This window comes from Pipra filicauda, unplaced genomic scaffold (genome assembly GCF_003945595.2).
Source record: "Pipra filicauda isolate LSUMZ 115617 unplaced genomic scaffold, ASM394559v2 scaffold18_size4552066_pilon, whole genome shotgun sequence".
NCBI lineage: Eukaryota > Metazoa > Chordata > Aves > Passeriformes > Pipridae > Pipra > Pipra filicauda.
The window spans coordinates 1,067,864-1,089,006 of NW_024104298.1; the positions used below are offsets into that span (position 1 = coordinate 1,067,864).

Here is a 21,143-nt window from a genome sequence, read left to right on the forward strand (position 1 = left end):
TTATTTTTACTTAAATATATTTTTAATAGTGAGTGTCTACACTGAAAGCACTGTTTTCAAAGTTTTTTTAGCTCCTGATCCAAATGCTGCTCCTAAAGCCAAACATGGACCTTGGCTCAGCAAAGTATTTGAAACATATGTCTCATTACTCTGAGATTCTCATTACTGTTAGAATATCTCCAATGAAGTCAATATTTCGGTTCATTCATTGTAGAAACTTCAGGAATCAGGCAGCAAATCCCAGTCTAGCAGTGAGACAGATAAAAATGAATTAAAACACCTGGGAAAACCTATTTAACTTAGCAGAGCACCAGGCAAATGTGAAGGGTCTGTTTGTATTCCTTTCTGCAAGATCAAAACCTGAGTGATTTGGATCCATCTCTGGCATGTGAGTTTGTTTCAATTTATATAAGAATGCTAAGAAATGTGGAAACAGAAACGTCAGAAAAGCCAGTAATTAAACTATATGTATCAGTTGTGAGTTGTACAAACACATATATTACATTCAGGTAATAACCTATGTATCTCCTCCGAAAGTCCTTTGGTTTCTTAACAAGTTTGAGGGGTTCCTAGAGTGGAAAGTTAAATTTTATGTGATAGTATCTGTGCTGAGACAAAAGCCTGTCATGCTCTGACTTCTCTTGCCTCCTGCCTTTTCAGTATGCCATGTTCTTGTCCCTGGTGTTCCTGGCTGAGCTAGTGGCTGGCATTTCAGGGTTTGTGTTTCGCCACGAGGTAGGTGGAAATGTGCTGAGTTTGCATGTGGCAGTGCCTCCCTGGGCAGGAGCTGCTGAGTTCTCTGGAGCGTGGAGAATGTGTAGGTCACTGAGCTTGGAGGCTCCAAACACATCTCCAGGGATGTGGCTGATGTGCAACAATAACGTGTACAGCTCTTAAAAGCTGATGTGATTCCAAATGAAGGGATTTAGCCAAAGCTCTTGCCCTCAGCTGCCTGATGATTTACTCTGGAGCTATCAGGTTTTCTGTGTCCCTCGTGTAAGATCTTCTTTACTCTTTTACATATGCTGAGGTCTGCAGAATAGATTAAATACCTTTTTTAAACACGGCTTCTTCAGCCAGGCAAGTGCTGGTTTATGTAAGGCAGAGGGCACTTCTGCATTAGACCAGACTTCATGTTTTGTAAATCTTTTCCTTTTTTGTGGGGGGGAGGCAGAGGACAGAGAGGGAGTGGGATGGGATTTTGTTTCTATCCTGAGAATAAGGAGAGATTAGAAGTAGAGGGGGGTGGAAAACTGGGACAGGAAGAAGCTTTAAAGAAGCATGATGGTTTAGATTTGTAGTAACACTTCTGCTTTATCCACTGTAATCAGGTCTATCTCTGACTTTAAGTTCATGGACCTACATGCCACAATGCTGAACCAGAACAACCCCAGAGACGCTCCTTTTCTCTTCTCTTTGTATTAACTGGTTTTCTAGTCTCCCCTTTTGACATCAGATTTCCATTGCTGTAGGCTTTTCTGGTGTCTACCCTTGCAAGTGGTGGATTGTTTTTAACTTAGTTCTGAAATACCTGTCCACGTGGTGAGGATTGCCATTGCATCTGACCTAACCTGCAGCAGCCTCAGTGTCAGGCTGCTGCTCCCTTTTGGGAGAGTCAGTCTCTTGTGAAGGCCACATCCACGTGGATTGCCCAAATCAACTACTTCCCAGCCCCTTTACCACGCAGTCAAAGTGCCATTGCTGGTGATATGCCTGACCTTCTCCAGCTGAGGGACCTCTTGTTCCTTAGCCAAATGCCTCTGGTGTTGGGGAGAGGGCTGTCACCCAGTCAAGGTATTCATGTCTTCCTTTGATGCCACTGGCTTCTGTCCCCAAGGCATTTCCATAAGCTTTGACTCCCACCAGGCATCCATGAGGAAGCATGCAGTCTGCTTCAGACTTAGTGCTGGAACAAAGTATTTGGGGAAAAAGCATCAGAGGTTAAGTAATTTTATGGGTTTTTTTTCAAATATGTCTGTTTTCTGGGGTAGTTTTGTTTCTGAGTCTGATAGACCCCACTAGAAAAATGGCATGAGTGACTCCTGACAGTTAAGAGGGAGCTCTGCCAGCTCTGAAAACACACTTTAAAACAAGTGTGAAGGGCTGGCTTGGGTGTCTTGTTAGGTTTGGAAGTGCATTTGCTTCTTGCAAAAACTGCTTCAGCTGTAATGCTTTCTGTTGCTCATGTGGGCTGTTTTTTTCCTTGCCCTCCTAGATCAAGGATACTTTCCTTAGGACATACACCGAAGCAATCCAGAATTACAACAAGAACGATGAGCGGAGCCATGCAGTGGATAACGTACAGGAAAGTGTAAGTCTGAAACTGGATACTGAAAATTAGCAAATAAAGAGGCAAAGCATGCATTCAGATTTGGTCACACAATATGAAGTGTGGATGGCTTGATCTGCAAGTTGTATTGTGAAAGCAAAATTAGGGGCTGAGAAAACTGACCTAGAGGAAAAGTATTTCAGCTGATGTGCTTGTCCAAGATGCCTAAGTTTTAGTGAAAAAGCCATCTGATAAAGGCAGGGCCTGTCCCACTTGCTTGTTGTTGGTCCCAGATCTTGAGGTAAGTTTAAGGGCCAGTTTTATCCCTAAAGAACACACATTGTTCTTACGGGAATCTGCCAATAACATTATGACTTGTTGTAAATTGGAGTTGGATGAGACAGGATTTTATAATCTAGCATTCTACATCACTGATAAAATGCAGCATTTCTCTTCACAAGTACAGTGAGAAGCTGGCAAAGGAAACTTAGTGAGTTAAAGAGCAAAACTTAGTGTATTTTCCCCAGAGGAAAAGGAAGTGGACAAATGTGCTGCTGAGGTTGGCAGTGAAAGCTGTTCTGGAGGGATGGAGTAGGTGCTTGGTGGAAGAGCCTTTCTGACCCATGGGGTGTGGTAGCAGGGCAATGGGGGGTTGCCTTGCCTTCCATCAGGACACAGGTGGCAAGTGCCACAGCAGGGCCAAACTAGTTGGAGTTGTCACCCACAAGGGACCAAGTCCACCAACTGCAACACAGAGTGATAAAATTCACACTTAAATTCTCACTGGAAATTGTACTATAGCAAGAAGCTATCCCTTCAGCTCCCAGTGCATTCTGTGAGACAGTTTGCTTTCCCTGTGATTGTAATTTGCTGAATGGCTGAAATGTCACTGTAATTTTATTGATGACTTTTAGACCTTTAGAAATTACAACTGTTATGTTGGACACCTCAACATGTTTGAAACTGAACTCTAACCTGGTTTCTCCTGCTTAGCATATCACTGCACTGCTCTAAACTGAGTATATTCTGCTGTCAAATTGTCTGTTTGCCTAATGTTAACCTGTATTTTGAACTTCTGATTCCTTGGAGTTCACCAAACTAAATAATTCTGAATAATTATTCAGTGCTTCTGTTGTAGCAAAATGTTCATTTCATTCATAGCTCTGTTTTTACAGGAATGCATTTATAAGCCCTTTCCAGGCAAAAAAATTTAGCACATACTTCGTATCTTTCAGTATCTGTCTTCTAGCTTAACATCTAAAGAAGCACATCCTTCCCAGCTTGGGGTTTTTCAGCTGATTTCATAGATAGAAAATATGGTCTCTTTCTATTCAAGGCTCAGTGAATTGTCCTAGAAATTATTTTGGTGAGTTAGAGAGACTTCACCTTATCAGTTTGCACTAGCTTGACCCTGTATGTGCTACATGTAATTCTATGTAATGCTTTAGGGTTTTGAATTTCCAGGATCATATTTAATGAAATAAATAAGTAAAAGAAACCAATAAACAAAAAAAAAAATAAAACCAACAACAGACATTCAGCTGAAGAAGATGGCTTTATGGCTGGACCCTTGTTGAAAGTTACAAATAATAGCTCTGCTCAAAAAATACCCTTTTTTTAGTTAGTTGTCTGCTCCCATATTCTGTAAATGACACTCCTGACACTTTCACAATTAATGGGGAAAGGGTTGGTATCTACTTTTCAAAACTGGAGACACCGTGTCTTTATTTTGATTATAAGCTGATTAAGTGGGCAGTGATGATTCTGTTCTGTTTGTTTGTGTGTCTTAAATCTGCCTCTTTTTCCTCCTAGCTGAGCTGCTGTGGCATTCAGAGCTACACCAACTGGAGCACCAGCCCTTACTTCTTCAAGCACGGCATCCCTACGAGCTGTTGCATGAACTCCAGTGACTGTAATACTCAGGATCTGCGCAACATGACCGTGGCTGCCACTAAAGTAAACCAGAAGGTACCAGTAACGTTGTGCCAGAGGCAGTTGTTGTGACACCATCCAGTGGAGAGGAGAGTATGGATGTTTACAATTGCATTTCATTTCAAATGGTTGGTAAATAATGTGCATATAGGGCTGGAGCAGCGGTAACAACGGGCTTTGCCCCTTGCCTGCTTTCATCTTCTTTAATCTGGCCTTTCTCAAATGCCCAGGTGCAGCATTTCTGTTGAGGAGGGGATTTGTTCTCTTTCCTCATGCAGAGGCTGAGGTAAAGGCACTGCACAGAGGCAATGCTGGCCGGGCACAGGACCACAAGTGGCACATGTGCTCGATTGTCCTTGATGGTTGGGTCAGTCAGCACCTCTTCTCTTCTCTGCTCACTCCTGCTGAATGCTGGGGGTTTTGTGGAGGACAAAAACATAGGTGGAGGGAAGGACAGGCTTTACTCTTGCTTATGTTCAAACAGTAATTTCAGTGTTGGAGCCTAGCTGTCATCCCAAACAGAGAAAACATGGGTGATGGACAACAGGTGTTGTGATTGGTGGGTACATTGACTTAAAATCTTTGAACATGTGCTGCTGAAAGTACAGCACAGCCCAAAGTGACCCTTTCCCCGGGGTTACCTGAAGCAGCAGGTCGGGAAAACAGAATAGGATTGGGAAAGCAGGTTGGGAAAACAGGAAGAAAAAGAATAATACAGAAAACACTAAGAAAGTGATGAATAAAAAGAAAATAATGCAGCATCTATAGCAGATGCTGCACTGTAGAAGTACAACTCAAGTCATTGCTTCAAGTGCCAATGCGTCATCAGCTCTTTCTTTCTCACTTGAGATTTGCAAGAGAGGGAACAGTTTGTTGGTAAAAGGAATGATATCATGGCTAAATGATATCATGGCTAAATCACCATGATAAGTTGCAACATAGCTTATTCAGACCTCAGGAATATTTTCTTTTCTGTTTTTATTTTCGGAGTTCAATTTAGAAACAATAAATAGAAGTCCTGAGTAGATAACAGGAAATCTGGAAACGCCTCTCTCTTTTCTCTTTCTGTTTTTTTCACCTCAGTCCCCTGTGATTGAGAAGGTTGGAGTGGTGGCTGAGCACAGCCTGAAACATCTTTGAAAACCAGTCAAGTAGACAACATTTTCTGGCTTGTATTGAAAAAGGGATACTAGAGGGTTATTTTCCACTAAGCCTTTCTTTTTTGCAATACTTTAATGAGAGCCACTTGTTGCAGACATGTGGAATGTTAGTGGTGTTCTTTGGTTAAGATATTCACAATCACCATCAGCAAGAGTAATCTTGAAGGGCTGCATGAGTATAGAGGGTGAGTGGCTCCATTCAGTTGCACTTTGTGAACTTGTAGCAACTTTGTGTTTCTATAGAAGTGGAAGTAAGGTGAGAGGCAGGACGGGGCGAATCTAGGACATGTGCAGAACAGCATCCACTGCAGGCAGAGTGCCTCCTGGGCAGCCCGGCCTGAGCCCCTACTTCTGCTCATCTTCCCAGTAGGAAAGCTTTCTGGTATTCTGACTGGTATTTTACCAGTAGGTCCCACCTTTTCAGTTTGGGGCAGCCACGGACTCTGAACCTTTCCTGGGTGCATCACTGAGCAGGTAATATTTGCATTCCCAGCACTGATCTAGTGTTTTCTCAGAGTGCCAGGCTTGCTCTGCATGCACAGGTAAATCCTTGTCCATCTGTGAGTTCCTCGTGGCACAGGATGCCTGCTAAATTATAGAAAGTGACTGAGGGGTGAATGTGTCCTAGTCCAGGGCTAGTAACTCATTCTAGCCATGTTTGCTCTGTGTTCTCATGTCAAATGCACAAGTCATCTGACAGAAAGGGACTGCTGATTCCTCAGGAAGTAGTTGAATTGATGACTTGATTTAATTACCTAGGGGAAGTTTGGATGTTTGGAAGTTTGTTTGGTTTTATCTCATTCTCAGAGATAGCAGTTTGTAATCAAAGGTTGCAGATTTCTGCTTAGCAGTTGTGAGATCTTGGAGTTGTCCCAAGCATTTGAACAAGGTGGGATGTTTCTGAAAGGGGCATGGGAACAAAAAGCAAGCAGGAGGAAATGCTATGTGGCCCTATCCTTCCACTTCAGCTAGAAAGCAACTGTCATTGCCTCTGACCCAAGCACCTTGCTCATCTTGGAAACGAGCCCTTTACCCTGTGTGTGTTGGAGAAAAAGGAAAATATATGTTGCCTGTGTTGTAGAAAACTCTTCTCACCGTGCCTGTGGACAAGTATATTTGGAATATATCTTTTGGTGGATCTTGCAAAACTATCAGTAAGACAAGTTCTCTATGAGCTAATCAAATTGCTAGCAGTTTCTGAGGACCAATGATAAATTAACCAAAGAGGATTAAACTAATTATATAATTGCAGGACTAAAAGACAACATTCCTGGATTGTATTTGCCAATTCTGACCCTAACTTGATTAGTGGCCTTGGGTAAATTGTTTAGGCTCTCCATTTCTCCATCTCAGAGGGTACTAATACCTAACTTGTAAGAGCTGTCCTTAGGATTAGCTAATTACTGTTGATATAGTGCTTTTAATCGTCACAGTTCTTTACCAGCAAACCTCAAGAACTACTACTTCTCTCTAAAACCTTAAGAAAGGAAAAGCTGCATGGAGTCAAGATAGATCAGATACTTGGTAAACTGTCCCTTCTGTCACTCTGGATCAGCCCCCAGCTGTGTGCACACAGCGCTTCACATATTTCTGTGCTGTATATTCATCTCGTGGATGCTGCTAGAACTCTCACTCAGCACAGTCAGGGCTGAGCAATTAAGCTGTATGTAAACAATGTACTTCAGTAAACAGATTATTGTGACGTGGGATTACCATTGCAGTTAGATGTTGCATCTCTTGAAGGCACTTCAAAAGAACAGATTTCAGAAGAGGTGGGAGAGCATTAAGCCATGTCAGACAGAATGAAAATACTGCTTGAGAAATCTAATCTCGTTGCATAACATGTAAAACACACACAACTATAGTTGCTTGATGACTTAATAAGCAAGCTTGAATTGGACTTACCATACACTGAGGTAAAAGGTATTAATATGTACACTTAAACATTGCAGAAATGAATCACAGATGTGCTAGTCCTCAGTTACTATTAGGTTCACCACTTAATTACTCTCAGGATTAAATATCTTTTCATATTATAAAAGAAGTTACAGAAATGACACAATTTATTTCATAAATGGCCTATCTCAAATGAGGGGCATTGTTTTTCCTTCTCGCTGTTATTTTTTTACAAGCACCTATTGCTCTGAGGTCATGTAAAGAGTTCCTACAGTGTTTGCAGAAATGAGGAGGGTGTGGATGGATGTGAAATGTGGAGACACTTTTCTCTTATGGGACAGGAGTCCAAAATGGGAAAGGGAGCTCACTGTCATTTCTGAGTTTTCCAATTTCTGATAAAGTGGATAAAGTTATAGTGTATAAAACACTTCAGGACTGGCCTGAAGCCAGAGTGATGTTGATCATTTGAGGAAGTGTGGCAAAAGGGGCTGAGTGGTCATTTCGGATTGTGTGGACAGACGGGATAGTAATGAAAGAAAAAATAGATGTCATCTCTCTTTTTTTCTTCAAGGTATTGTGTCGCTGGTTCAGATTCATTTAGGCACCACAAACTGGGACAGCTAATTTCAGATGGGGTTTTTTTGAGGGGTAAATTAGGCAAGGGAAGGAACTTGGCAAAAATTATTGTACTGAAGCGGAATATCTCAAAAAAGTCTATCCAAGAGAAGGGCAGACATGTATATGAATCTTCTGGCCCCAGTCTGGGATGTGAATTGAGGCATGAGGAAGCAAATCAGCTGGTGGAGTCAGGGTCTGAGCTAGAGAGAGAAAATTGGGCTTGGGGAGCAGGACAGGGAATTTTCTGTCCAAGGGCAAAAGAACCAAGAAAATTCATACAAAACCTTTGATAACTTCAGTATATGGTTTAGAGTTACATAATACTCAGTGCTTTACCTGGTGTCCCTTGACAGATAAAGGCAAGAAAAATGCCTCAGGGGGCAATTCTATTAAACATCTAGAATATTAGAAAATCAGCATCATTTATTAATTTTTGACATTTGTATTGTGTTATAACATTGGTATATTGTTACTGGTTTGGTTTCAGGTCAAAGCTATATTGTTTTTTAAAACAATGCAAATCTTGCTTAATAAGAGCCATAAAAATGAGTGTAACATCACATTTAGCTTTTAAAAGTACTGAAATGCATTTGTTTTTGAAAGAAACTGTTTTTGCCACCACTTCCCATCATTCACTCAGAATTACCATTAAATAAAAGGGTGAGAGTGTTGGAAATCAGAGCAGATTGCCTAGCCCAAGTCCATTTAAAACGAGAAATTTGTATGTATGCATTCACGGCAGAGAAGATTGATACAACGAATGATGATGTTTGTTTTCCAGGGCTGTTATGACTTGGTGACCAGTTTTATGGAGACAAATATGGGAATCATAGCTGGAGTGGCTTTTGGGATTGCGTTCTCACAGGTAAGTGAGAACACTCCCCTTCACCCCTTTTCTTCCCCTCTCTCTCTTTCTTTACCTGGACTTCCAGGAAGGAAAGGATTATAGAAAGGGACTGAACTCAGCATGCTCATTAGTTCTGAGGTCATCAGTTCATTGATTTTCTTTTTTTCATCTTAAATGAAGTTTCTCCTTGGGAATATCAGTTACAGTTGAGCTAATGACTAGCTCAAGGAAAACAACTTGTCCCCTCCACCGGGTCAAATAGAGGTTAACCCAATAAAACATTGGCTTAAATGGAGCATAAACAGCTAAGGAGACAAATAGCTTCTCTGATGTTTGGATAGGCTTTTAAGTACTCTTATTTGTTCTTAAAGGAGTCTAGAACTCAAACAAGAGTGTACCTTCAGGCCTCCCCATCCTGGACCTGGAGCCTGGAGGGGGCACTTGGTTTTGGTGACCAATTTTGTTTATTTATTTTCCCTTTAACAAAGAACACTGAGTTGACATCTATCAAAATCAGACTATTAAACCAACTCCTTGCCTGCACCCAAAGGAGTGTGTCCTGAGAGGGACAGGAGGAGAGCTAAGACAGAGTTTGCTGCTCTCTAATATTCAAAATGCCTTTATGTAGACAGAAGTTGGGGGAAGTATAGGTCTGGTCAGCATCTTCTGATCAACGAGGGACAAGAAAATACATGCACCTTTCAACAAAATGCTCTTTTATACCAGTCAGTTCATTTTTGATGGCAAGGACTCTACTGGAAATATGCAAAAATTAGAGAGAGTGAAACACAGAACCAGCAAAGCTGTTTACAGAGTGGTTCAACGAAACTCAGTGATGTGTATGATACCTTAACTGCTTCTTCCTGAGAGGCAATCTACTTTTTCTCCATGGGTAGTAGATAGTACACTGCACGTGTCATTCAAAAAACTATCATACAACTTTCATTTACTCCATTCACACAACGTTAAAATTCTGGGTCCTGAGGCAGCCCTGAAAATATTAATGTACCTCTGTTGGGTGACTCATGTTTATCCAGTGGTTGGGAAAAATGAAGTGCTAGGAAAAATTGTTTGAGGTGTCCTTAAAACTCATGAATTCAGTTTGCACACTGTAGGTTTACACTGTGCTGCACTGAAAACAAATGATTTGCCAGTGCTGTTGCTGTGGTGGGCAAGTGAATTAATGAGGGGGCTCTTGCCCCAGCTGCCCCACGTGGTCAGCCCTTGGCTGCAAGGTGTTTTAGTTAAACCTCTGAAGTTTTGCTCAGCAGTTACAGTGGCCTCCAGGTTCTTCAGAATAAGTGTCCCCAAGCTATGTGGAAAAGGGCCACCACATTCTCTCGGTCTACATACGCACAACCTGAAGGAGCCCCAAAACTATTTGGGCTCAGACTAGCTGACTGCCCTGCCTTGGGCATACCTGGAAACCTGATGCCTTGTAGCCAAGGTATTAGATGTGAGAAACCCATGACTTGGCCTGTCAGCCAATTTCATGTGGGTGTATGTTGGTTCATCACAACACCAGCTGCCCAGGGCATGTGCCTGCGTGTCAGGTTTTCAGGATCTGGAGTGGTGAAACTTCCTGTCTGGAGCTGTTTGTTCGTGAAGTAGGGGACTTTTTTTTTTTTTTTTTTTTTAATAGGTTGTTCTAATTCTTCTTGAATGGTCATAGTCTTGATACTCTTCTCCAACCTTGACTGTGGCTTGATTATTGCTATAGGACCCTGAGCTCATATTTCAGTTCGATTTCTAGACAGCCAGAAGGCTATAAAGCATCTTTTTAAGTGCCTCATGTAAAGCTATCCAAAAGAAAAATGGGATGAGCAGAATTTTACAATTCATATGCTGCTGGGGCAGATGTCTCAGTCAGGACCAATAATTGGTGTATCATGGGAGGTTGCAGGCAGCACAGGGTGCAAAGCACTTTGCTGCTGTGGCTCCGAGTGAAAGCTAAGGCATGTTTTGATACAGTGTTGGCTTCTCAGGCTGCTGATGGCACTGTACATCCTGCTGCCACGTGGGGACGTCACTCCCCAGTGTAGGGGCAGTGCTCTGGCTCTGTGAGTACATATCCAACTCCTTGGGGTGTTAGCAAATGTGTAAAAATGAGAAGAGAGGGGATGCAGGGGAGAAAAATGCAGCTCTCTTGGGCTGTGAAGAATAGAAGGCGGCTGGTTATAATTTACTGCCTAATCTGTTTTGCTGGACCCAATTAGGGACAGTGTTTACAAACTGATTCCAGGTTAACTGTGGCTGGCAGTAGTGCCAGGCAGTGCTCCAGCTGTAGGCGAGGTTTCGCTGTTCCTACTGAGGATAGGTTTGCTCTAAATAAAAGACAAATTAAATCATGTTGCTCTTCTGCAGTAAAGCACACTCAAGGGTCTTTCCTTCAAATGATTTGTTAGGTGTTGACTAGAAAGGGGAATGTGCTGATGCCCAGAAACAGGGAAAATTTGATGTAATGGCATTGCACATCTTACAGGCCTGGCACAGACCTCCCCATCAGAGTCAGAGTTTTTAAAAACATGCTGTGTTGCTGACCTTGTCTGCTCTGCTCCTCAGGTTTGAAATAATAATAATAAAATAAAATTTGATTGTTTTTGGACTCGGATGCCAATGCTGACTTCCAGCTGGAATAATTTCAGTTTAGCAGGTGCTCTTCAGAGCAGAAAAATGATTGCTGTTTTGTGCCCAACAGAGAATAAAATTATGCAAACTGCATAGATGATAAAGAGTTTTGCCTGGATGAAACTACAGTGCGGGCATTGGCTTAAGGAATGCAAGAGACACAGTCTTCAGGGATTTATAGGTTGTGGTTGCAGGAAAGACTACCTGAGCAGGGAAGCCTTAGTGCAGATTAAGGCCAGATTATTCCCTTTGTGCTGAAGGACTGGTAGTCAAGTGCTCTCCACATGCTCCCAACAAGTTGTTGAGCATATATGGTTCCCATCATTTAAGGATACATTCCCATGCAACCATGGTCCCTCTCTGCAGTGCAACATCCACCTGCCCTCTTTACTGTCAACATTAATATGAATAACTTTGTCTGACTGTGGATGCAGTTCTGGTGCAGACATCATCTACCCTGCCTCCTACAACTCCTCCCTGAGTATAAGGAGGCTGGCACTTTCATCTATTTGCACATGATTTAGAGAGTGGGATCCATATCAGGATCCAATATGTGGCTTGAAAACCCATTATAAGACTGGGGTTCAGTATGAAGATAGGACCTGTGCCAGAGGGATACCAGAACACAGGAGGCTGACTCAAATAAGTGACCTGTGACATAGAAAATTCTCTGTCTTCTAAAATAGAGCCAGACAACCTGGATGCTTGGAGATTTGCATTTTGAGAATATAGCAAGGTAAATCATTGAGCTAAAAAATTATTTCTGATGGATAAAAAACACCCAGTTTTAGCTTGCCTGATGTGCTGATGAATTCCAAGTTAGTTCAACACGTTTCTATTTATAGGTGCTTTCTCAAGGTATGAGAAATGGTGAAGATCTCAAGACTGGAAATAAAATGGAAATTCAAATTGCAATTCAGTTTCTTTCTCTTCGATATAATAAGGTGTAATAAATATGTCATGCAGGACAGCTCCCAGTCAATGTTAAGTCTTCTAGAATAACTGTATTAAAAAGCTAGTTATTATGTGTATGGTAGGGATAATACTGCCAGGAAGTTGCTGCAGATGGTTTTCAGTGGTCAGAACTAAGATGTGCCTGAGATGACTGCTGGGAACCATGGAGAGATGAAGAAATGCACTGAAATGAGCTATGGCCAACAGGACTGTAGTACAGGAGACACACCTGAGGGATGTGGGTCTCCCAGGGCTCAATACCAAAGAATTTGTCAGCATTTTCAAGTTTCCTGCGGCAAGACCAGAAATTCCAAGGCAAACTCTCAGTTTTACATATAATAGCTCAGAAGACCAAGATAGTCTTAGAAAAAAAGATAAAAAAGAGGAAAAGGGACAAAGAACACAAATGCAGAACCAAGTTTGGCATCTTAGCATTCAAAAATCAAGGCTATAAAATAAATTAGTAAGTGTATAAAGGTTGAGATTGGGCATTTGAGAGATAATGGGACTGAAGGGAAATGAATTCAACTCCTAGGAGCTAGTTTCTTTGTGGGCATCCTTTTATGCTGATCCTTCTAGTCTTTCAAAGGAGCTGCAGGGACCTGCTGCACAATAGGATAAGGAGCCTCCTCCCGCCTGAAGAGCAGAAGAGGCAAATGATGGAACAAATGCAGAGAGCAAGGCAGGCTGGAGAGTGCTCTTTTGTGGTTCACAGTCTGGGACCCTCTAACCTGATTAAAATGCAGAGGACTGTAGTTATGACTGTAATGAAAGAGCACCATGAGGAAAATTCAGCATAATACAGTATCACCTCTTCTTGGCTACAGGAGGGACGGTGCTCCTGTGGTTAAACGTGGCAGTCTACATACCTTGGAAAACACGTTTTTATATGTGTTCAAAGTACTTCCAAGGTATTTATTATAGCTCTGCTATGTCCTAGTAATACTTAGAAATGCTGTATAAAATGTGTATGCAATGGCTCGATACGCATGCCATTATTTTTGAAGTACAGAAGATAAATATTATGTTGTTATAACCACTTAAACGCCTAAACCAGCATAGGGTCAGAGACAAGAATTAATAAATGGGCCAAAGATCAGAAAGATATATTCATGAGTAACCTGCAATTTGAGTAAAAGAAAACATTGTTATGCACCTGAAATGCTAAAAGGTTAAACACACTGATTATTAGAGTTACAGACTGTGCAGAACAGAAGAATCCCTAATTAAAGGTAGCTGGGGAGGTCTGCTACAGCTGAAGGGGGAAAGAAAAGCCTGTGGCTTCCTGTTTGTACAGGTTGCACCATCTTTCCCCTCGTAAACATGATACAAGCAGCAGATTGAGAACAACAGTGGCCATAATCTGGGTGCTTGTCATGGGAAATAAGGGGTACCTTGTGGCACAGGCATTAAAAAAAACCAAAAAACAAATAAATAAACTTGAATTTACATGTGTTGTTGGCCATTGTAGAAAGAGAGAAGAGCTGTTTTGGGTCTGGGCCAGAATTTACTCAGTGAAAATAAATTGGTTGAAACATACTGTGAAGTTCATCTTAATGAAAAATGCAGTAAAGCAGAGAAGTAACTTCTGAGACCAGATGAGGAAGGTGAGAAAAGGCTGAAAGTTACCACAAACACAGCAAAGCAATAGTGAAGCAGGTGGGACAGGGCTACCCAGAGGCTCTCACTCTGTTTGGCCTGTCAAAGCACAGAGAAATATATACCATTTTCCAAACCAGAAATCTCATTCTCCAAAATGGAACTGAGCTAAAGAAACATCACATGAATCAGCAGCAGGACTGTCAAAGCCTCCCCAACTAAACCTGCAGAATGTGGCTGGTTTTCACCAACACTTTCCAAACCGACAAATCAATTAAATCATCCTCTCAGTGACAGCAGAATTTAAGTATGGAAATTCAAAGCCCAGCCAGACAAAGCTGGCATTCTCATAATTGCCAGTCCATTTTCTCCCTCAATACCTGTCTAGAGAAGTTGAGTAGAAAAGGCAGCAAGATGGCTAAAATTTCTTCTTGGTATCTAGGGAGATTTTCAAACCTGAGGAGGGTTTTCAGCACACACATCTCTTTTGGCAACTAAAAATACAGCCCTTGAACGCTGCTATCTTTGGTTTTGATTGGAGGTTGGTCTGGAGGTGCTACCTGTGCCCCGTGTCTAGTTATAACCAAGGCACTGGTAGCTTTGCTGCCAAAATCAGGGGGTGCATGTGGGGAACAGAAGGGTTCAGCCTGCCTTTAAAGGTGACTCTGTGCCCTTTTGAGATGCCCAGAACAGTTCTGGGGACACTGAAACAGGAGACAGAGCAAATTTCTGGCAAATGATACATGGCCTGACAAGGACTGTGACATCTTAGAGGCAGAAAACAGTTTATCTGGATTTGAGTTACCCTGGCTTGGTCTTGTTCTAGGCTGATGCCAGCCCAAATCAAGCAATTGGCTGGTAGAGAAGATGTATATTGTGATGGTGATCATGTTAACAGGGAGCACTACTTGGTCTAGGAAAGGACACACAATCCCAAGAGTGAAAGAGAAGGAGCCAGTTGGGATGAGCAGCCAGTCAGTCATTATCTAGACATGATCTGAGGGAGCTCTGCTGCTGCCAAAAGGTTATGATCCCCCTTACCATGTGCTCTGGCTGCGACAGAAGGAGATGGGCAGAGGTGGGCATGAGCAAACCAGCTGGAGGTGTTGGGACAGCCCCTGCTTGGAACCAGGTCCAGGGAAGGCTGGTCCGTCGGCAGACACAGTGCTCTCACCTCGCTCCTTAGCCAGGGATGAGCTGTAACAGTCTGGATATGCTCAGGAGTTAATTAATTGACCAATCCAAATGAGAAAAGCGAGGTTGAATTATTTACAGCATATTAACATTGTTGGCATATGCAGGGAGCACTAAGAAACTGCAATAGGTAAAATGCTGAAAAGACCAAGTGCTTATTGACTATGGGAAACCTGGGATCTGTTTTCAACAATCTGAGTGACAGCCAAGGGAATAGTGAAAGATTTTTTTAAAATTTATTTCCATATTTATAGCGCTCATTTCTACAGTGCTGCATCACCTATAAAGAGAGCATAACTGCTCTGGGGCATTAGGAAGCTTTTCCCTGGCACACTGCTGGGAAAGTTAAGGGGACCATCAGCTCTCTGGGGTGGTGGCGAGGGACCCAGGTGGAGCATGCTGATACCCCTTCCAGTTTATCCATTCATGTCTGGCTTGTCCAGGCAATGACAACAGGATTGAAAAATACCAAAAAGGCCTGCTGCCTGTCAAATAAATACTCTCTGATAAAAATCAAAAGGAAGATGTGACAAAGAAAGATGGGAGATTTTCATGCTGTTTTTCTGATTAGAGTGGCCCTTAAAATACAGCATAAATACGTTGTGCATAATGACTCAGGAACATGAAGTACTTGTTTACAATGGCCTCTCTTTTGCTCTGCATCGATATAAGCTAACTTAAATTCTATTCTACCTCTATTTTTGTCCTGCACAGTTGATCGGGATGCTGCTGGCATGCTGTCTGTCCCGGTTTATTACTGCTAACCAATATGAGATGGTGTAACAAGGTGAGCTTTCCCAGCTTTCCAAGCAGTAATGCTATATAAGCCTTGGTATGTTGTTGTGGCTGTGCTGCTTCTGCTGAAAAGTGTGGGCAAGTTTTAGATGCTCAGCATATTCATTGAGAATTAAGTCTTCCAATGGGCTGCTTTGCCTTGTGATTTGCATCCTAGTGTTGTGTCTGGTGGGAAAAAAAAAAAGGGGGGAAATGTAGTGTTGAATGTTTCATCATTTCAGTTTTCTTGAAAAGAGAGGGTAAAATGCCTGCTGTGAGTACTATTACAAAATCACAGAATTACAGAATCAACTAAGTTGGAAAAGACCTCTGAGATCATCGAGTCCAACCTTTGACCTAACACCACCTTGTCTACTAGACCATGGCACTAAGTGCCACATCCAGTCTCTTCTTAAATACCTCCAGGGACAGTGACTCTACCACCTCCCGGGCAGCCGTTTCCAATGCCCAATCACTCTCTCTTTAAAGAATATCTTTCTAATGTTTAAGCTAAATCTCCCCTGGCGCAGCTTAAGGCTGTGCCCTCTTGTCCTACAGCTGGTTATCTGGGAGAAGAGACCCACCTTGCTACAACCTCCTTTCAGGTAGTTGTAGAGAGCAATAAGGTTTTTGTTAGCAACAAAAGCAACCCACTTGTTGTTTGTTTGTTTGTTTTCATCCTCCCCGCTCTCCAGTCTTTCAGAAGCGTGAAGTCCAGAGCCTGCCTGAAGACCAGGAGCTGCAGAACTGGAGAAAGACTGACATGAATGTTATAGCACACACTGTCTCTCGCACGCACGCACACCCCCACGAGCAAGCACGTGCGCGCGCACACTCGCACCCCTCCTCCCGAACTGTCCCATGCGTAGTGTTACCATTCTGTGAAGTACCGCGGTGCCACCAAGAGCAGCCGGGTCCCCTCGGCCTCCAGACCCAGACCCAGACCCCCATCCCCTCGGCTCGGCGTAGGACGGCACCGTCTGTATGTTCTTGGTCACACAGTAGTTGCATCGTAAGTTAACAAAGGTAATTCATTAACAGCATTGATCGGGCTGTGCATGTAGTGACTGGAGGGCATAATTAGCCTTTCACCATGGTTAATAAGTGTTGCACACGTTCATATAAACCGGTATATGAAATATATATTCTTTTGGTTTTATCTTAATTTCTTGGTTTTGTTTATTGCTTTTACTAAGGTTTTCATCCTTTCCCCCTCTTCCCCGCGCCTGCTCCCCTCCTTCCCCCCCCAAAAAAGGAATCAGTAACATAACATAAAGATACTTGAAAATGATGTTAAAATGTTGTGCTTGAAGGGAACCGTTATTCCTGATGTTCTTCTACATCTTTGATTCTTACTCAGTGTTGTATGCCTAGTGCGTATCCCAGTAGGCTTTGTCTAGTGCATTTTGCCTCGGAACCTGATCCTGTGTAATACTGTTATTAAGCTGTGTTGTTGCTTACTGTGAAGGCAGAAATTTTGCTTCCTTTATTTTTATTAAGTAGTTATGGAACTAATTGAACTGTGCTGTACTGCGGCCTTCATACTTTTTTCCTGTTCTTTCTTTGTCTTTCTTTTTGCATTGAGGTTGCAGCCACCAAATACATTGTTGAATCAAATCGAAATAAAAAAACACACACACACAAGTAAAAAAAAAAAAAAAATCACAAAAAAAAAAAACAGGCATATGAAATATTTTTGGGGGAAAGCAAAAGTTTAAAACCTTTTTAAAAAAATAGGACTTTTTTAATAATGCCTCTGTCTAGCATGCCAACAAGAATGCATTGATATTGTGAGTATTTGTGATATACGTATTAATAAATGGAACCATTACAGATTTCTAGCTGCTTCCTTTTCTTTCTTTAGTCATAAGAAAACTCTTTTTTTTTGGGGGGAGGAAGTGAACAGAAAAAAAACCCAGGCACAACTTGGAGTGACATGTCTTGATGCATTTTTTAACAACTAACTTGTTGTTACTACTGGGGAGGAGAAGAAGAGAGAGAAAGAGCTGGAATTGTTTCAAAGCTCCCAGAAAAACCTTCCACAGCTGTTTTCACCACATGATAAATAGCCTCTGCTTTGCAATTTTTCTTCTTGTGACTGTTAACGATCTGAAGTGTTTAATTATCCCATCCTTAGTGCTGTGAGTGATTTTGGTTGGCATTAAGCATTTCTCTCTGATTTTGGTGAGAATGGGGAGAAGCATCAGATCCTGATGAGCCTTCAAGGGTTGCTGGTGTGGTCAGTGCACTCCTACCCACAGCTATGAAAGGGTTTGCAGCCACAGAGGCAGAAACCTGTTGGCATGTGCCGAGGCAGCATGTCTTAAAAATCCCAGCAGCATCATCTTTGGCTTTATTCATAGGGCATTTCCAGAGCAGGAAAAAGAGCTTCGCAAATAGAAGAGGAAGCTGGTCCACAAATTTAAATCTGCCCTCAATAAAGCATCTGCTGTGAGGGAGGGAGCCACCTCTAAAGGTGGAGAATGCCAATACAGGTCCTACATCAATGCTGGGCAGCTAAGCAGTGCTGTGATGGGGACAAAGCCACTCAGCACAGGTCACAGCACTCACATTTATAGTCTCTTTTGAGGGCTCAAAAACAGTCACAGCCGCTCTCTCGGTTGCTGGGGCTACACGATGCTGGAGTGATGCCCTTCTCCTGTAGGCACAGGAAGTTCACAGAAGGATGTTTTTCCATGCCAGAAAGAACTGGTCCACCAGCTGCCCCAGTTTCCCTCCCCTATTCATTCCTGGGCAGGTCTCCCCTTGCCCCATGGAGGGAAGGGAGGCGGGTGAGGCTGCCACCTCCTCCCTCAGGAGCCACCAGTGACTTTCCAGAGTGGAAAAGCACCAACCTCTCCTTGGTTTTCTTTCCTTTTGTTTTATTTCTTTTTCCTGAAAGAGAGAGTTGTTTGTGCCAAGAGCTGTTTCTTTTGAAGATGCTGATGTTGGATGACAGGTCAGCAGGCCCCCAAACGTGCCTGTCCCCATTCAGTAAAGCATGTGCTTCGGCTTTAAGGCATAAGTGTTGAATTAAGTCCATTCAGCAAAGCCCTTCAGTGCATGGTCAATTATTTCCCTCAGTGCAGCAGCACTCCAGCTTATACGGGGTAGGTGTGTTAATTGGGCTCTTGGCAGCTTCTCTGAAGAGGATCAGGCTGGTGAAGGGACAGCTGGGGTTTCCCTTCAGAATTCCCCCAGCTCGAGCTGGGGCTGCACAGGTTATGCTGGCCTGGATGGAGCATCCCCACACTTCTGGAGGGAGAAGCAAGACAGTGGATATAGGAAACAAAGCTGGTACTGCCGAGCATGGATTAATGTCAGCTGGGCACAGATATGCCAGATTTTCCCTCCAGAGGGGAAGCTGCCACAGGGTACCAGAGGCCTTTGCCCCAGAGGCTGAGTTCATACCCTATGGTATGAACTGAATGAACAGTGGAGGAGATGGGCTCCTGTTGCACTGGGCTGGCTCTGGCTGCCTGATCCCTTCCCAAGCAAATTGTGTTCACTGCAATCACCAGACCAAGCTGGGGCAAACAAGGGAGGGAAGGTTTGGGAGTTATAGGGGGGGATGGAGCAACTGGATGTATCCCAGGAGGGAATGGGGCATGTCTGGGGAACAAGGAGAGTGGGGCATCATAGAATTGTTTTTAGGATGGAAAAGACCTCAAGGATCAGTCCAACTGTTAACCCAACACTGCCAAATCTACTGTTAAACCACTGGTATAGATGAAGCATGACTGTGGGAGGAGGAAGAGTCACCACCTTGTTTTGGTCCCAGTGAACTGCTAGCTTGGTTTGGCTGCAAGGTGGACCAGTGGCCTTAGCTGACATGCATCCTGTACTCAGCTGTTTCCCAGGGCTTGTTTCTGCTGAGAACAGCCCTGAGCCCCAAAGAGGACAATAAGTTGCTGGAAAGGGGATGTTTCCCAGTATCATCGAACTGTGGCTCTGGACAGCTGTGCTGGAGAGCCTTGCCATCCTTGGGTGAGTATTGCTGCAGGGGAGACTGGCTTTGCTCACAGGAGTTCAGCCTGCTGCTCCTTGGAGGACCCCATGCAGCGCTGAAGATTATTTTCTCTTCTGTGACTCCTCTCCTTGACTTTATTAGCTCATTACTGTGGAAGATAATTTTAAGGCCAGCCAAGCCCCATGCATAAAATACCTGGTATCCCACTGGAGAGGCAGGATCCATCAGGATGTCAGACTTCTACACAGGCTGTTAGGGCTGCTTGAGTATGAACCTGTATCATAAAAATAAAAATCTTCGTGTTTCAACATAGAAATGACACTTTTCCATTTTTGTAAGAGTGTTTTGCCCTCCAAACATGGAAAGTATGGTCAGCTTTCTGCAAGGTGTTTTTACCAGTCTGGCCTAATTTTGAAGAAAAAAGCTGTTGCTTTTGCCTTTTTCTTGTCATTGCACCTGTTCCTATTGCAACCAGGAAGCATTATATTCAAAGGACATTTCATTTTTGTCCAGCACGACTGTAGATATTTGGTACACACAAGCTCATTAAAAGCAAGCTGTGCTGAGGCAGCAACTCCTCGAGCTCAGGAGTCTGTTCTGCTCTGTCGTAGCTGCAGTGTGGTTATTTTTGGTCTCTGAAACTATCTATAGATGAAACCAAGTGCTTATTTTAGATTGCGGTCCTTCCCTGTGATCAATAACTGAGGAGTGTGTATTACACACACACACACACACAAAAAAAACATCCAGGCCAGGTTAGACATGGCATTGTGCAGCCTGGTCTAGTGGAAGGTGTCCCTGCCCATGACAGGGGCCTTAGAACTGGGTGATCTTCCAACCCAAACCATTCTCTGAATCTATGGTGTGCTATACAACAGTGGAACTCCTAACGTGACATACGTTCCTAAAACAACTACTAAATCACACAAATGCTATTTTTTATTCACCATACTCACATAACACAGTGTCTTGGCCAAGACTTGCGGAAGCAGTAGATTTCAGGCAACCCCCTGGAGGTGTTTACAGAATGCTCTAGCTTTCAGAAAGTGCCAAATGACTAACTTTTTGGTAATCCAACCCTTTCAAAACCTCTCAGGACACTCAGAAATGAAAAGTCATTTTTGAAGGCCCTATCTCTTCTTAAAATGGAGATCATTCAACCAAGTAAAGAAACATTAATATTTTTAAAACTTTGATTTCCAGAGGGAAGGACAGTTTTCTGGCTTGCATGGAAGGCATAGTTTATGAGCTTTATCTTCTTGAGTAGAGAATCAGAAAACGTGGTGTGAGAGAAGGCTGATG

The 21,143-nt window shown here is 42.9% G+C and overlaps 1 protein-coding gene across 1 annotated transcript in view; it reads left to right on the forward strand.

The window, feature by feature from the left end:
• Positions 1-17,710, forward strand: part of TSPAN7 (tetraspanin 7) — a 95,905-nt gene extending 78,195 nt beyond the window's left edge. The window contains exons 3-8 of the mRNA XM_027741918.2: positions 661-735; positions 2,216-2,311; positions 4,082-4,237; positions 8,657-8,740; positions 15,812-15,884; positions 16,567-17,710. Coding sequence (XP_027597719.1) covers positions 661-735; positions 2,216-2,311; positions 4,082-4,237; positions 8,657-8,740; positions 15,812-15,880 — 480 coding nt within the window. The 3' untranslated portion in view covers positions 15,881-15,884; positions 16,567-17,710. The remainder of the gene's footprint in view (positions 1-660; positions 736-2,215; positions 2,312-4,081; positions 4,238-8,656; positions 8,741-15,811; positions 15,885-16,566) is intronic.
• Positions 17,711-21,143: the final 3,433 nt, after the last annotated feature.